This window comes from Vanessa atalanta, chromosome 7, assembly GCF_905147765.1.
Source record: "Vanessa atalanta chromosome 7, ilVanAtal1.2, whole genome shotgun sequence".
In the NCBI taxonomy this organism is placed as follows: Eukaryota; Metazoa; Arthropoda; class Insecta; order Lepidoptera; family Nymphalidae; genus Vanessa; species Vanessa atalanta.
This window is the reverse complement of record NC_061877.1, coordinates 510,132-527,106: the sequence shown is the minus strand read 5'-3', so window position 1 is coordinate 527,106 and position 16,975 is coordinate 510,132. Positions and strand designations below refer to the sequence as shown.

The 16,975-nt window shown below is 32.9% G+C and overlaps 2 protein-coding genes across 5 annotated transcripts in view; one reads left to right on the top strand and one right to left on the bottom strand.

The window, feature by feature from the left end:
• Positions 1-330: 330 nt before the first annotated feature.
• Positions 331-2,760, bottom strand: LOC125065383 (U3 small nucleolar RNA-associated protein 18 homolog). The gene is made up of 2 exons (XM_047672949.1): positions 2,590-2,760; positions 331-2,484 (listed from the first exon to the last, which is right to left on the bottom strand). Exons 1-2 carry the CDS (start codon positions 2,628-2,630, stop codon positions 1,215-1,217), a joined length of 1,311 nt encoding a protein of 436 aa, XP_047528905.1. The 5' UTR covers positions 2,631-2,760; the 3' UTR covers positions 331-1,214.
• Positions 2,761-3,805: 1,045 nt separating this feature from the next.
• LOC125065468 overlaps positions 3,806-16,975 on the top strand; it is a 68,175-nt gene continuing 55,005 nt past the window's right edge. For all 4 annotated transcript variants that reach the window (XM_047673057.1, XM_047673058.1, XM_047673060.1 and 1 more), the window contains exon 1: positions 3,806-5,346. In XM_047673057.1, coding sequence (XP_047529013.1) covers positions 4,376-5,346 — 971 coding nt within the window. In that variant the 5' untranslated portion in view covers positions 3,806-4,375. The remainder of the gene's footprint in view (positions 5,347-16,975) is intronic.

The following is a 16,975-nucleotide window of genomic DNA, read 5'->3' as shown; positions in this document are numbered from 1 at the left end:
GTATCCGCCTTACTAAAAGGAGAGGAAAATTAACTATTTTAAATAAATTCTACCAACAATAAATATCGTAACTTATAAAATAATTACCTACTGTTTTATTAATATGGACCATACTAACAGGAACGGATTTTGTTCAAATGTAAAATTTTTGGTGACCAAACTTAAATAATAACATTATCTAGATTTCAGTACCTAAGTTTTCACATGCTTTAAGTAATTACACAACCTTAATATTAATTAATACTTAGTTGCTTAACTTATTTTATTAAAACGCAATTGATTTATTATGATTTAATCATACTAATATTACATTTAAATAGTTTAAAAAACAATTGTGTTACTTTCGATATGTGATAATGCTGTAATAATTATTATTATAAGGTATAAAATTATATTTATGCCTATAAAGGGCGAAATGTTTTAGATACATATACTACACCTAGCACTATAGTTACACTAGGGGAACAATTATCTTCCAAAAATGTATAATTAAAAACAGAATATTATAATAGTATTTCTTTATAAATAAGCCATTTTGTTTTTAATGTTAATAAAAGCTTTATATAGGCGCCAATTTTTGTGCCTAACGGCAAAGGAAAAGGTTGCGTCTGATACTTTAAATGATTATTATTATTATTATTAATTTTGAGATAAAACAATTTTGAATGTTATTCTGCTACATTTAATACCAACAATATGCAATACAAAAGTGGTCTGTTAAAAGTTTTAGGTCAACACCTTAAACACTATTGGAACATTACATATTGGGCCCATGTTATTTTAACAGCAACAATGCCGGTTCAATAAAAATCATTTTGGGCTTTCATTTGTTTATTACCTTAGTACATCAATCATATCTTAGAATGAGTTATCTAGTTTTTTAAAATATATTTTAATGGTATATCGACACAAAAAAAAATTAACCAAAGCAACAATATGGAATAATGATTGTTTGCAGAATGTACATCAGACATAAAATTAGATTCATAATCACCATTGATCATTATGACTCTGCTCTGCAACTACACATTAAGTTAAAACACTTGTTAATTGCAATATTCAATTATTTATCCTTACATTTTATTAACAGGTTACCCTGATGACTTCCATTTTAACTTGGTACAAAGAGATTAGTTATGAATACCCGAGACTCAATGATCTATGGTGATTACATTAACCATACTTATGCTGTTTACAATATCAGAAATTATATTCTAATAATTCTTGTAAAATTTCAATCTGTACAAATAGGCACAACTCTTATTATTACCGAGAGCCATATAACCACTGTGAGGTGAAAAGTTTACTGCCTCGACATGTTGCAAATTTTGATTTGGGAAATTTTGGAATACATGATATGAAGGTATGTGTACAAGCTTAACTGCATTCGGTAGGTAGCTTGATGACATTGATAAGATCTCCGACGTAGGATTAAAACTAAGATTTGTTATTTTAGTTGTAAGATTTGAAATTGTTTTAAGCGGCAATGGTTCTCTTGTAGTTAAATTATTTGTTTCATATATATTAACAATTCCTTCACCGCTTCCGGTGGCTAAAAGCTGCCCACAGTCGCTCATTGTTATACAGGATGCTGTAACACAGCCATTGTCATAAAACTTCTGAACTGACCTATATGTTGATAGATCCCACACTGTAACTTCTCCTTGAACACCATAACAATACAGTAATTCAGAATGATGGCTAAATATCAATGATTCAACATTCATATTGTGTTTCAATGATCTCAACAGTTCTTTAGACTTTGCACAAATTATAAATACTTCGTCCAAGCCATCACTAACAGCTATATATTTGCCATCCGGAGATAACTTAAATAATTTGGGTTTCTTTATTGCTTTTGGTAACTGAACTAATTTAGGTTCAGCTTTAACAAGATTGTAAACACAGTAGTTGTGTTGCAATTTTGATGCAATAAATGCCTCTGAGCCATCGGGTGTAAACTGAGCTGTCGTAACCTTCCATTTATTTAAATTAAAGCTATGTAGTTTGTTATTGACATCACCGCCAATAGAGAAGAGTGAAACAATACCAGATTGCCCAGCTACGAGTACAACACTGATCTTAGGATGAAAAACAACAGTAGAAATTCGTGGACCTTCGTTACCAGTCTCTGAATTAACTTTCGGAAATGTTTTGAATTCTAGATTATCTTTTCGAAGGCCTTTTGATTTTTGTTTCTGCAAATGGCCTACAGTGCGAAGTATTTCTTCTGACTTTTTCTTGTCGCTAGATGCATTTGATACTTTAGCCCAACTTGGAGTCCCTATCAACGTTTCATATTTTGTTTTAAGTTTCTGAACATAAAGAGCTTTGCTCTTTGTCCCAGGAATAATATCAACACCGAACTGGTCATCATCGTCGTCAATCCATGCGGGTTTCAAATCCAAATCGTTTTCAGTTTTCACAGACGTTGAGAGATTGTCAACGAATTTTTTGGATTTATTAAACAACAACGATGACAACCTGAAATTTATTAATAATAGAATATTAATGTAAGTCGGTAACATCATAGTTCATTAGTTATTTTTTCATGACGGCAATAGAGAAAAATAAAAACAATCAAATTACCTGCTTTCTTCGTCATCTAAATCTTTAACTTTGCGTTTCATTGTAACGTATATTTATATTTTAAAAAGATAATAATAAAAACAGAATTAGTATATTCAATTCGTAACAATAAGTTATAACCTAAAACACATAATTGACACACTCAAGAATAACATTCACACACATTCTGCTTTGAAGTTTGAATTGACACTTACAATAGTATTGCCATTTGACAGTCATTATTCTCTGAATATATAATATAGTATGTATAAACAAAGTAACATTGAACAGATTTTGGTCACTGTAACAATTAGTACCGTAACCATTTAATTCAACTAAATGTTATGTAATATGATCATAATTTTAACAAAGTAAACTAAACCTACACATAAAATAAGTACTTTCATCTTTTTACATTGCTTCAACAGGCGAATTATTTATGAAAAAAAGTACTAAGGAAGTTCAGATTTATTAGGAAAGTTTGAGTTTGTTAATAGGTCAAATTTATACGATAAATTACTAAAATCTATCTTTTTATTTTGCATTGCAATTAAAATAAAGTATAAGTCATAAATGTCGTAATGTAAAAGATAATAAAATATTAGACATTTTTTTAAATTCACGTATCATATGATCATTGTCAAAATATAATAATTAATACTTTATTAAATGATTTATTAATTCTATCAAATTTTAAAATTATATATTTTCCATTCATGTATACGTTTGAGATAAATACGGTTCTTAAATGTTATCATTCCTTAATATATTATTTGTTCGAATTTGCACTATCGTCTACATAAACACATTTATTATTTTCATGTGTATTAATATTCTTAATAAAATATAGTTGAAAATTTTCAGCCACCACATAGGCTACCGAAAAACCTATAAATATTGTATTCTTAGCTTTAATGTCGATAAAGCAGTTCAAATGCATTTTAGTTCGCGTTGTTGCCGTCTTAAAGAAGCAAAACACTTTTTTGTTTTTTATCCCTGTCTCTCCCGATGTAGTTTCATTATAGCCAGTACTTAAAGTAGAAACAGTAAATTTAACCAATCAGATGTAGGACAGCAACAATATTTACAGGATTTTATTGGTTATTTTATCTGTACTAGGTAGCCATAACTTTATTATAACCCAACTGATCGTAAAGCTTATAGAGGAACATTCAGAAGAAATAGTTTTAACTACCTTTAACTGTTAGTCGTATATCATAGCTGGGGTGATTTCATTCGTTGTTCTTCACAGTGTTTCACTTTGATGGCATCGCATTGCGAATCCCAGATTTTTTTTTGTGTTTTTAGTGTTAATGAAAAACAATAATTTGTGTTATAGTATTAAAAACGACAGACAAAAAGAATATTATAAAGTTCGTGGAACTTGTCTTACATTAAAGATGAAGAAAATATTTTTCATTTTGTGACCTTTTTACATTTGCAAGTGTCAATATGGATTCTAAATGATTTAAAATACAGTAGTGAAAAGTGATTCTAAACGTTTTATGACCTATTTTTTTATACAATGGGGCCGAAAAAGGCTCCACCATAAAACTATTAGACCCTGTTTGTTTTGCCCGCCATAAAACAATTAAGATAAGATTGATGACATTAATGCACAAGAAACGAATAATCGAGGATGGTGCAGTGGTTCTGGAACAAAGTGAGGGCATCGAGCGATGATCGGAGGGTGGATAGCGATGCAAGGTGGGATCACTTTTCGTCTGCTGGTACATCGGCAGATTATCGGTTGGTCGCGTTCAGCTAGTAATCGGGTGGCTTATGTGGCGTGTGATGTGTGTACGAGATGTCCGGCAAGCCGGCGAGTGTGGCCGCGCCGCGAGCGGGCGTGGCTGGCGCGCCGCGCGTGCTGGTGTACGTGGCGGAGGCGCGCCAGCTAGAGGCGGCCGCCGCGGGCCCAGACCCGCCGCCGCAGACCCATCCACCGCTTGACACGCTCTACCTCCACGACAACGTGTCTCAGCATCTCGCTCTCCCCAGAAACACGCTCTATCGACAGCAAATTGAACAAAACGACCAAGGAAGCACACCTGGTACAGTTTACTATAAGCCATTTAATGATTCTGAAGCCAAACTAAATTCTTTCGAGTCATCAGAGAACATCACAGCACACCGGGACGAATATTTCACTGCTACACAATCTTATCTGAAGGAGAATTGTATGAGAAATGATGATAATAAGGCTATTGATAGGCCGAGCAGTACAGCTGTGAAGACGGACTGTGAGAATCCCGACTGGAGTAACTTAGATTCATACAATGTTAGGTTACCGTTGCAGATAGGAGAGTTAAGTGCATACCAGACAAGATGTGGTCCTGTGAGTGATAATATGCCATCTATGTTACCAATAGGAGTGCATGGTCAGGCCCAGTTCAATGATAATGGTGTGGTGCAAAGTGGTGATAATGAAGGAATGAACACCGGTGAGCGAGAGCTATCTGTAGGGAAGAGTTTTGTGAACTACCAGTTGTTAGAACAAAGTGTGTCACATCAATCTATTGTGAATCAGAGCATAAATATACTGAATCAGCAAATCGGTGTGAGTAGGTCGATAGTTAGTGAAGGAGATGGTGGTAGTGCACCACAGCTTGTCCGGACAGCTGACGGTGTGGTGCTGGCAGTGCTGCCATCGTCTGTACTTCCTCAGTCATCAGAGACGCCTGACGTGAGGAATGTGCATAGTGAATTTCCACAAACAATAACTGTGCCCCTTGGTTGGAGAAGAATTGTAAATGGTTCATCAGTTCTCTATATCAGGTATGTATCTTGCAATATTCTTAAAAATGTTTATATTTTCACAGGTAACTTTTAATTAAACTATTTGTTAACCAAAACATAATGTTTAGTTACTGAATGTTTTAAGTAAATTTAAACATTATTATGATTTATCAAATAAACCATAGTCCATTCCAAAAAAAAAAATTTTTTTATATAATTAAAAAAAAACTTTTTTTTATTACTTATAGTGGACAATATTCTCAAGTACATTAAAAAGTTACTAAAATACACATTTCTTATGGCAATAGACAAATGCTAACAATTATATTTTACAACATAAATAATTTATAAATCTGTAATAAATGTCCTATGTTTGTTTATATTATGTAAAATTTTAATATTACCCAAGAGTCTGAAGTTTAAAAGGAAAAATCTTAATTTTTTACTTATTAAACTTTAATGTATATATTTACTATTATAATATAAAATTTGACATTAGTATCATAATTAATTACTTAATCATGTAATACAGTCCTCTGACATTAATTACCTAATGCAATAGAACCAATTATATAATAACAACATTATATTATTTATGAATATATAACCATGATATAAATATATAAATGATATGACTTTGTGTATAAAAATCTCTTTATTTTTCTTACTATTTGAATCAATCTCATGAGCTATGACCTCAGATTTATTCCACAAATATGACCAATGAATATGAATTTTTAACCATGAATTATACCATAATCATTCTTCAACAAGCTTCATTTATAAACATAAACAGCTTAAAAGTATATAAAAAAATATAATATGCTTTTAAGTATGTTTCACATTGTCAATAGTGAATGAGAATTATTGACTGACTCCTAGTTGCAATACATAAGACTAGTTTGTTGTCTTGTGAAGAAAAATACTATTTTAGATAAATCCTAGATAGAGAAATAGTTTAAATAAATTCCAAGATAAAGCCAGGTTATAAAGGAAAATGTTCTGTCATTTAATACTAGTTTTATCTTAAGCAAATTAAACACAGACTAATCAACCAATAAATTAATTATTTTTTATGTATCATGATACACATAATATCTAACATAAAATCGAGATTTTAATCGATACAAATTATAATTAATAAATGTCACAAAATATCTTAAAAGTTGAAAACAAGTATGTAGGAATTTTAGTAATAGAGTTTATAATTAATAAATCTGATATCCATAATACAATTATAACATCCACTAGAATCTGATTATAATAAAAGAAATTATGGCATATAAATTAATCAATTAATTTTCAATAAAATTATTAGATGGTATTGATAATTTATAAATCGATAATGAAGTACCAGGAGAGCATACAGACGAAAGAGGTTGAGATCGCGCGTTTACGTTAAATCAATCCGGCACAAGTGGACAAACCAGTCGGGCAGCTGTGCGGACGTAGGTACTGGCGCAAGTGACAAGAGATGTAATTTTTAACTGTAATCCTGTTATCTAAAACTATAATGAATGCTAAGATTTACTCCGATAACGTTTTATGTTATATAATAAAGCAATTAAATAAATAAAAAAGATGTTCGAATCAATAAAAATGATAATTATCATGAAAAAATGATTATCTCAAACGTTCACGTTTTTAAATTGTAATGATTATCACTTCGGTTTTTTGTTCGAGATGTACAGACTCATGCTACGATGGCGACTTTATTCGCGAATGAAACGAGAATCGAGTGTATTTGAAATCGTTTTCGTTTTGTTTAATATAAGAGTACAACATTTTATACAAACAGCCAACCGACCGTAACAGGAACGAGCTCATTTGAAAAAGATTATCCTCCCACTATTTGATGTGCTTACGTTTATTTTGTCTACTTGTTTGGTAAATTAGATTTAACTCGCATGATTATATTCACATTGTTAAATGATAATATGTTTGGATTTATAGTAATAGGTATCGTTAGTGGTATTATCGTTTTATTTAAATTTATGTACCAAGTCTCGCATGGGGCATTCTAGCGAGATTCCATTGTAGGTCGCAGAGCTCATTACATTGCTCTTATCTGTCATTGGCAGCACAATGCTTTGTCGAACAATACTGTTACTCGCGCATCTTGGGCGGTGTATAATGCCTTAAATCTAAATGTAAAGTAGAGTAGGTATTTGGGAGGATATTTCTTTAAGTAGAACGTTTGAATTACGGCCCCATCGCAAATAGATTCGAGTGCTTTTTTAGATTGTGTATTGGTCTGAGAATTAATTCAGATTTGTCCTTATTGTTAAATGAATATATTTTTCGCGTTATTATAAGTACCATTAAAGAGTACGCCCGAACCCTTAAAGACATTTTATTCCAGAAGATACAAGAAAGAAAGAAATGGATTGAATAATGAGTGGTAGGAACGTGCAATAACACATAATCTAAATTCCGATGTACAATAGGAAAATCCGATATATATTCAGTTATATATTTTTATTATACTTTACAAGCAGTTTGTAAGAAACGACAAAGTATTTCCCTGTCGTTCATCGCACAGCTGTTCGACAGCGAGGAATTCTTTTAAGTTATCTTTTATCTTATTTGCTTCCACTAACCAATTGATTTATAGTCCGAATAATAAGCCGAGGTCGCTTCTTTTAAATTTGGGATTTATTAAACTCTATGGAGTTTTGGCATCTTTTGTAACGTCATACAATCGTGAGGTTTGGTATTCAGAAACCACACGGGGCATCAATTGTTTCGACGTATTCGATGGGCGTCACCGGGCATTCTGATCCGATTTACAATTCGTTCCGACTTTCTTTACAAAAGTCACAATGGGTCTCGTTCGTAATTTCATTGCGTTTGTCGCTGCTCACCGCCCGCCGTGTGAACATTTTCAAATTTCTTTGTTTTTGCGCAAAATAGGCAATTGTGATTTCTTTATACTTTGTCTAGAGCGTACTTTTGCATTTGTTCTTTATTTCGTTGAAGTATTAGTATCTGCATGATGTATGGGCTCGAGTATGCTAACGGTATTGTCCAATTTTTTTTAAAACGTAGCGGTTCAATTACGTCACTCTCTGAATTTATGGCACATCGCTGTCACAAATCACGTGGAATGTCACTAAGTCGAGATAAAGTATAAAGTAAAAGGAACGAGTACAAAAATCCTAACAAAGAAATTTTACGTAAGTAATATACACTTTTTTTAGTCGCCTATTGTATTTTCTTTAAGAAATTCGAGCTTTACCTGCGGTCGTTAGAAGCCGATAAAACTTTACAATGTTCCTAATTTGAGATTTACGGTCTTCGCTCTTGATGAATGGCTATTGTGAAATGCAATATAATGAAAAAACAAAGTCCAATTAAATTCAGAACACTTTGTTCAAAATAATGTTGTTCTTCTTTTTAACTTTAACCTTTTGATATGCCATGATTGTATAGTGTACTGTGGTATTACATAAACGCTTCAATACGGCTTTGGGAACACGGACTCAAATTGATGCTAAGACTATCTTGATGGATACTTTGATATTTTGGTTGATTTTGCTGATAAATAATCATCGATAGCGATGTTTGTCCTCATCAGATGTAAGAATGACTTGAATGAAATACCTATTGTTTATTCGAACAGCGAGAGGACGAAAGCCAAATAAACAACATTTAACATAGAATTGAAAATGTATACGTCAGCTTGAATTGAGCTTGAATAATCTATAATATTTATTAAGGATTTTCGAAATTGCGTTTTAAACATTGACGACGCTGTTATCGAAACTTTGGAAGTAAAATTAAAGTAGATAAAAGTAGTTAAGTGGATTGATGTTGTACAAATTATAATAAATACATATCAATCAAGAATTACTAGTGTACAATATAGCTGAGCTATTAGCAAATCGTGTGTAATACGTGAATCTAAGGTTTGTTTGTCTTTATTTCTTCATCGATGGGAATAGACTACAGATGTGTACTGCTGCTGATAATTTAACTAAGGTGCTGTACAAATTGGGTCAGATTTACTTTTTAATTTATTTATTATATAGAATACAGATATGGTCCAGTGAATAGAACACTTGTCTGTACTCGTGCTTAACTATTCTCATTAATTAACATCTCGAACGCTGATGTAAAGAATAACATCGTTAGGAAAATATGAGGGGTTTTGATGAAATTGTTGGATAAAATTAACCTCATTAATATTTATTATGTAGATTTTATCAATTACATAATTTATGATAATTATGATATTGATTTACTAGCTTATGATCTAATTTTAATTTTAACATAAAATTAAAATGTTTTATTGGGCAAAGTTAAAGAGTTGCGGAATTTTATTACTGAAACATTTACTTTGCTCCAGTAAGGACTTATCAACAGCACGAAGTCGAAACTTCCCTACACATTGTAAAGGGTTCCATTAAATTACATTTCGCGATTTAAAATTATATCCCGATTTGTAATATATACATATAAATATTGGACAACATCACATACATTACTCTGATCCCAATGTAAGTAGCTAAAGCACTTGTGTTATGGAAATCAGAAGTAACGGCGGTACCACAAACACCCAGACCCAAGGCAACATAGAAAACTAATAAACTTTTTGTACATTGACTCGGCCAGGCATCGAACCCGGGACCTCGGAGTGGCGTACCCATGAAAACCGGTATACACACTACTCGACCACGGAGTCGTCATATATATATAGGACTGGACTGGACCTCGTCTGCGGTTCCGTATCGTAGGTTTAGTTGTAAAAAGTGTGTGCTTCCTTAAAGTTTAAGCTTGCCTCATGCCAAATTTGATCAAATTCGATTCAGTGTTTAGCCGTGAAAGCGTAATAGACAGACAGTTACTTTCTCATTGATAATATGAATGTAGATCACACCTAGTATATATTATTATGCCATACTTGTACTGTTGATTATTGTCAAGGACTTTGTATCGAGTTATAAAACAATAAACCATTTGAAACCAATAAAATACGTATCTAGTTTGCTTATAAATTTTATAATATATAATAAAAGTGTGCCCAAGGTCAACGACGCAATTGTGAACGGCTATAAATATACCGAGTACTTTCAAGGTCTTAAATATTCGTTATACTTTTAATTTTTTTACGAGATGTTTATATTTTAGAGATAATTCAATCTAAAAATATATTTTTTTTAAATATCTAACACACATTCCATGTTTATTTGAGTGGTTAATATTGAATATTATTATTATAGGTCGGATGTAGCTTATCAAGATTGTGATAGTAAAGGAATCTGCGAATACGTTTTTTTAAAGTTAATAATCAAAGACCTTTGTTGCTGTCTGTTATGGTCAACTTTGATTAAATATCCTTTGATAATAGTTTAATAGTTACGTAGTACTTTCTTTTTCGCATAAAGCGGTAGGCCGACTACCGGTGAGAGCTTAGCTGCAGAACGACAACTTTAGGCTAATGTACCACTGTTGTTTTCCTAAACCTAGGTTGATTTTTTGGTTCTTGATTTGAACCTTGCGGTCTCGTCTCTAACATGTTAGCCACTAAACCAACGAGACAATTGTTTGTAGCGAAAAGTAGTAAGTAAACAATAGGTGATTAGTAACCAATCACTTATTGTTTTTTGGTCATAAATTAAATATAAAAAAACTTTATTGGGTGTTATAGATTCTTGTTTACTTTTTCTTATCATTTTATTAAATAACTGGTTGGGATCGTCTAATTGAATTGATCGTATCAAAATTTGAGATATATTTATGACTGGCGAGAATTTACCCGGCATACATTGTAATGCCTGGTCACCTTTTCTACATTGATACTTTATCAGACCCCTCGCAATAGCTACTCCTAGTCCAGATATTCAACTCGAATCTTTTCATATAATGAGAACAATAACCTTGAGTTAGTTTATTTTATTTAAGTTCAAAATTTAGAATACATTGAATTATAATTCAAATTTCGAATAATTCATCAAACTTGTTCAGAGTTTAATTTATAATGTACAGTGTTTAATCGTTCAAAATAAAAGATTAGTAGTGTAATAAGATCATATGCGCGTTGACCTCTGTCGCTGCTCAGACACGGAAATAATACAAGTTACGTAAGACAGTCGAACGTTTTTTATTGCCGCATATAATGAGGCACACTGCCCACGCTGGGTGGAGACTGGGACCCGAGCAGTTTAACAAATATACGATACGAGTATTTCGTTACGCCTGTTCGTCTTGATAATTGAACTTTTGTTTGTGGTGATTATTAAAGCGCGTTTTGTAATTTTATTACCATTTATATTTGTGTATTGTATACAAGCTGACCAGCATACCATGAGATAAATCACTAAGAATTGCGCTTAATTACTCCGCGTGTTATTTCATTAATTTATTAATATCTCTTAATTTTTATAAAACGTATTGTTCGCCCGCGACTTTTCTTGCGTTTTAGGGGTTGCTTATCTAGGTATGAAAAGTATGTCTGCGGAGACTTGAGAGTTTGGAGAACTTGGAGTTCAAGCTTGCTTCGTACCAAATATTTTTAAATTCCGGTTCAGTGGTTTGCTCCTGAAAGACCAACAGATAGACAGTTACTTTCGCATTTATAATATTAGTATAGATGAGTATAGATATTTGTTTCATATTTAAAACATACGTATAGTTACTGCAGTTTAATTTGTATGTTGGTAATATCGTTTCGGTCGAATTGAAAGCACCCGGATCGATAATGTTAGATATAAAATGTCTACATTAATATAATGAACAAAAAAACGCCCCAAAACTAAAATTTTAAATAATATACAGGTTGATATAATTAATTCGATTAACTGCTTCTGCGTGAAACCGTAAAAATCAATCGAATTAAATGCACCTCTATTATATTTATATGATTTCGTTTATCTTGTAAGCGATTTTTCTCGGTCATTGATTACAGATTGATTTATTCTTATCTCATGAATTCCAAGTTATGTTAATAACGATATACATTTAATTGACGAGATGAGTTTATTAGTATTTTACGTTTTGGTTTCCGTTAAGTGTATTGTTTTTGCAAACTTCGAAATTGTTTTTACAAATAAACTAAAACGTATGCGAATTTTGTCCTTTTTACTTCGTGTTAATCGATATTAAGTTTCGATACGGACGCTTAAATATCAAATATGCGGTCAATGATATCATTTCGTTTTTGTTTTGAAATATAAGTAGGTACTTTGTTTAGTACAATATCTTGTGTAAATTGTAATAGATGTACATAGACTTACACGTTAAAATTGGACCAGTAGTTACAATAATATTTACAAGATCGGAGTAAACACAGGAAAAAAGAATCGGTGAATTGTCAATCGGATTCGTGTGGCTTTTGTACCATTGAAATCATTAACATCGAGAAAATGTCGATAACACAACAAGGGCACATTATTAAAACAAAAGCTTAAGCAAACTTGCAATCTCACGCTCGATGCGAATGCATAAAAATAATTCTGAGACAAAAACAAGCCTCATTTTTTCATATGCTTAAACCAGCACCGTAATTCAGCAACAGTGACCATTCTCAAGAGACTAGCCACTGCTGGACTTATTATAGTGTACAAGTGTGTACAGTAGGTACAGGTGCACTATCTATTGTCTCACTCTAATAATCCGATGGGACGGCGGAACCGACACGACCGGAATGAGTTCAGGCGCAGGACCAACGGCTTTACGCGCTTTCCGATCACGGTAGTGTAAACACACCAATTACTAGACTGCGGACTGCGGCCTGCTACTGAGAATTTATTAACAGAACAAACGAAATAACTTTTTTTTATTCTGCTGTTGGACCGTTTCGGTTTGAGGATCTGTGGCTTTATAAGTTAGACACTATACTAGATCAAATGTAAACGTAATAATGAATTAATATATAATTTATTGTTCATGGTTGACAAACTAATCGACAAGCGAATAGATTTGCGGTAGCGTTTTGGTTTTAGTTAATCGCGATTGAACGGATAACGCCAAACTGATTAAATCTAAATTGCCTTTATATAGCATGCAACGAATGTTAGTTGGTACTATGTTTAATAATTTATATATTTGAAACGTAATAATTAAAAAAGTTATTTTACGTTACCGTTAATATGAGGCTTAATAAATGTATTATATACTTTATTGTTGTCGTGTCGTTTTGAGTTTCCCTTTTTTATATCAGGTATAGATCGTGGCTTCGCCTAGGTCTTTAGGATGTGGTCGTAGGTTATTAGTAAAATAGTAGCCTGTCCTATCAAGCAAGATTAGCCGTGAAAGCATAACAGACAGAAAGACAGAGTTGCTTTCGCATTTATAATATTAATAGAGATCAATTGATCTCTATTCTTATTTTATTTTTTAAGCCTAAAAAAAAATTATTATATTTAAAGACTCAAGTTGACTGAAGAGCCGAGATGGCCCAGTGGCTAGAACGCGTGCATCTTAACCGATGATTTCGGGTTCAAACCCAGGCAGGCACCACTGAAATTTCATGTGCTTAATTTGTGTTTATAATTCATCTCGTGCTCGGCGGTGAAGGAAAACATCGTGAGGAAACCTGCAAGTGTCTAATTTCAACGAAATTCTGCCACATGTGTATTCCGCCAACCCGCATTGGAACAGCGTGGTGGAATATGCTCCAAACCTTCTCCTCAAAGAGGAGGCCTTTATCCCAGCAGTGGGACATTTACGGGCTGCTAATGCTAAAAAAGTTGACTGATCTTTACATTATTCGAATACTCCTTATTTACATATCGAGACAACTACGCCATTCTTATTAGTCTACAGACTTTCGTCTTAATGATATTTCGAGTTGACAGTTTGTGTCATATGTTTTGATCTTTTACGATGCCATGATATTCTTATTAATAATTAAATGATCTATATAGGTATCAATTTAATTGCAAGGTTGCATTGCTATTTAATAATGATCATCACATCGATACGTGTTTGCGTCTTTATAACACAGCTGTGAGATAACGATGCTTACGTTAAGCCATAAATTGTATTTGTAACCGTCTTGGGTTTGTGAGAATTATAAAAAAAAACGTATAAAATGAGCAAGCTTTCTTATATCACAACCAAAATTGTATGCAAAATTTCAGCTCAATTGGTTGGAACGGGTTTGAAATTCAGTACCAAGATTGACTCATGCATACTAACATATGAAGATAAATAAAACTTTATAAAACTAATAATAGCCAATAGCTATCAAATACAACATCGGTACACAATCGGTAACAATACTAATATTATATTAGCTTAATGCAGAACATCTTGTCTCTGCGTGTGTAGCCGCCATTAATCATGTATCGCATAACAAAGACTGACAAATAAACACTCAATGTAATGTCAAGTTACAATGTGAGTCTGCCGGATGCTTCGTGCTCACATGGGCTGCAGACGGAGAGAACAAAACGAAACGTGTGCTCTCGATTCGTTCCCACAGACGTTGCTAAGAGGATCGAGTCAAGGCTATTAAGCGAATCTAACGAAATGTATTTACGTTTTACAATGTGGACATGCGTTCAGGCCTCGGGGCCGGACGCGTTCGATACCGGCCACCGTTCCGACGAGTGGCAGGTGCTCGCTGAAGACCTGAACTTGACTAGACGACATTTCGTGTGTCGTTCTCGGTACGGTTTTCGCATTAATTAATTTTAATTTCAGAGCTAAGATGAGTTGTATACACCATACACATGTCAGTGTAGACATGTTGAAAAAACTACTACACATATATATATCTTGGGTATTTAATTATTCTGAACGTTCTAAAACCAGTATTTATCATAAAGGGCTTTAGTCTTTTTAATAGGTTAGCATTTCGATAAAAACAATTGAGAATAGCTCGTGAATGTATGTATGAATCTTTTGTTTTATTTCTAATATATATCGTTGAGTATAATTAGCAAATCGGTGCAAGCAGGTAGCTTGCGCAGCTCGTGTGCCTCTTGTAGGCCATTCACCCGCTACTACGATAACTGACGTGTTTATTAGATACGTACTAACCGTGTTGCTGCGGTTATTACTGGCAATTTGATATTTGACAAAATTGAGGACACGACAGTTAAATTACAAATGATATATATCGAGATGGAATAAATAAGTCACATTGACTTTAAGAATACGGAACAACGAAAAAAAAAAATTAATTTGATAACAGTTACTTAAAAACAAATTCTTATACCGCATGCTTTAGATTCGTCAAGTTACAATATTAAATTAAATGTAAAGCTACTAACTACTCGGAATGTAGATAATACTAAAAGGAACAAGCAAAAAGCCCAGTAGATTCTCCTTTCCAACATTGATAAACATTAACATTATTATTGCAAGCTTGTACATGAAGAAACGAAGTTACTTATTACCTTGTATTATTTAACAATGCAACCTTATAAAGCCAATAGGGTGTAGGGACGTTTCGTAACACGATAATCGGTAAATAGGGTAAACGTAACAACAGGATTTATTTCCCCTTCGTATTGAATACATTATTTGTGGTGTCACATTGATTGTGTATTGACTGACAATTGAACGCTTAAGGGGATTTGTCGACGAGATGTTACGACAACGTTGATGCACTTTTGAGTGACGTGCCATCTCTATTGTCCGCCATCTATACAAATGTGTTCTCTTTAGTAGCTTAATCTGAACTATTATGTCCTTTTATTTATGTTTATATTGTGTGCTTCGTGCAACTCCGTCTGAATTGGTATCGCCCACTCATCTCCTATTCTACCGCTAAACAGTCCTACTTAGTACGGTCGTGTTGCAGTCGGTAGGGTGAGTGAGGCAGTGTAATTCCCAATTCCCAGGTTTGGTGGCACTTTTTTAGTAAATATTTCTTTCAGTGCTAATGTCTGGTCGAAGAAATATTGAGGAAAACCTTAGAAAAGTAAATTGTACTTTATATTATTTCTGAAACATTAAAGTTAGTATTTTAACGGTTTCCCATAACAATAAGCGACTATTTTTTTGGCTTCTAAGGATGTTTATTTTAAATAAGAATAACGAATGCTTGTGGCATAACAGACGTGATAAGATAAACACTTGATAATCACAGCGTAGGTAATGGCGCCTATGAATGTCTTAAATTAGTGACGTATGTACGTAATGAGGTTAAACCTGTATAAACATTGCTCGCTTAACATGGGCCGATTTGGAAAAGTGTTAGAGACTTGATTTTAGAGCATGTTTCATTTGTCCCCCCGAGGGATTAAAAAATGAAGTTTTTTTCTCGAGTATTCGAAGGAGATTAGAGCCAGTGTTAGGTTCCGAAGTTGTTGAGGTATTAACGGTGTATGGAATTGTTTTATATTTCCTATACTAGCTTTACAAAATATTTGCTTTGTGCCTTTTAAAATAAATGGTAATAAAAAACTTAACAGTAAAATAGTCGTACAATCACCTGTTAATCTACGCTTTTTTTTGACGACTTATATACGATTTTTTTTGACGACTATCTTTTTCTCTCGTATGTTTTCCTCGTGTGTAAATAAAGGTATCATTCTTACCCATATGGACAGACTTTATATTAGGTAGTTTTTTGTCTCTATATAATTTATGTTATCCTACCGGATGTTTGATTCAATGATACCACAACTTATTACATGATTTAAAACGTCAAATCGATTAAAATTTTATATATTTTTTAATTCCACGACGATATTAATAAAACGATACGTTAAAT

Bases quoted from the DNA above. Each gene is read 5' to 3' on its own strand.
- LOC125065383 (XM_047672949.1), bottom strand. From the start codon at position 2,630: ATGAAACGCAAAGTTAAAGATTTAGATGACGAAGAAAGCAG. The intron at 2,485-2,589 runs GTAATTTGATTG...AATAAATTTCAG, and splicing joins TTAGATGACGAAGAAAGCAG to GTTGTCATCGTTGTTGTTTA.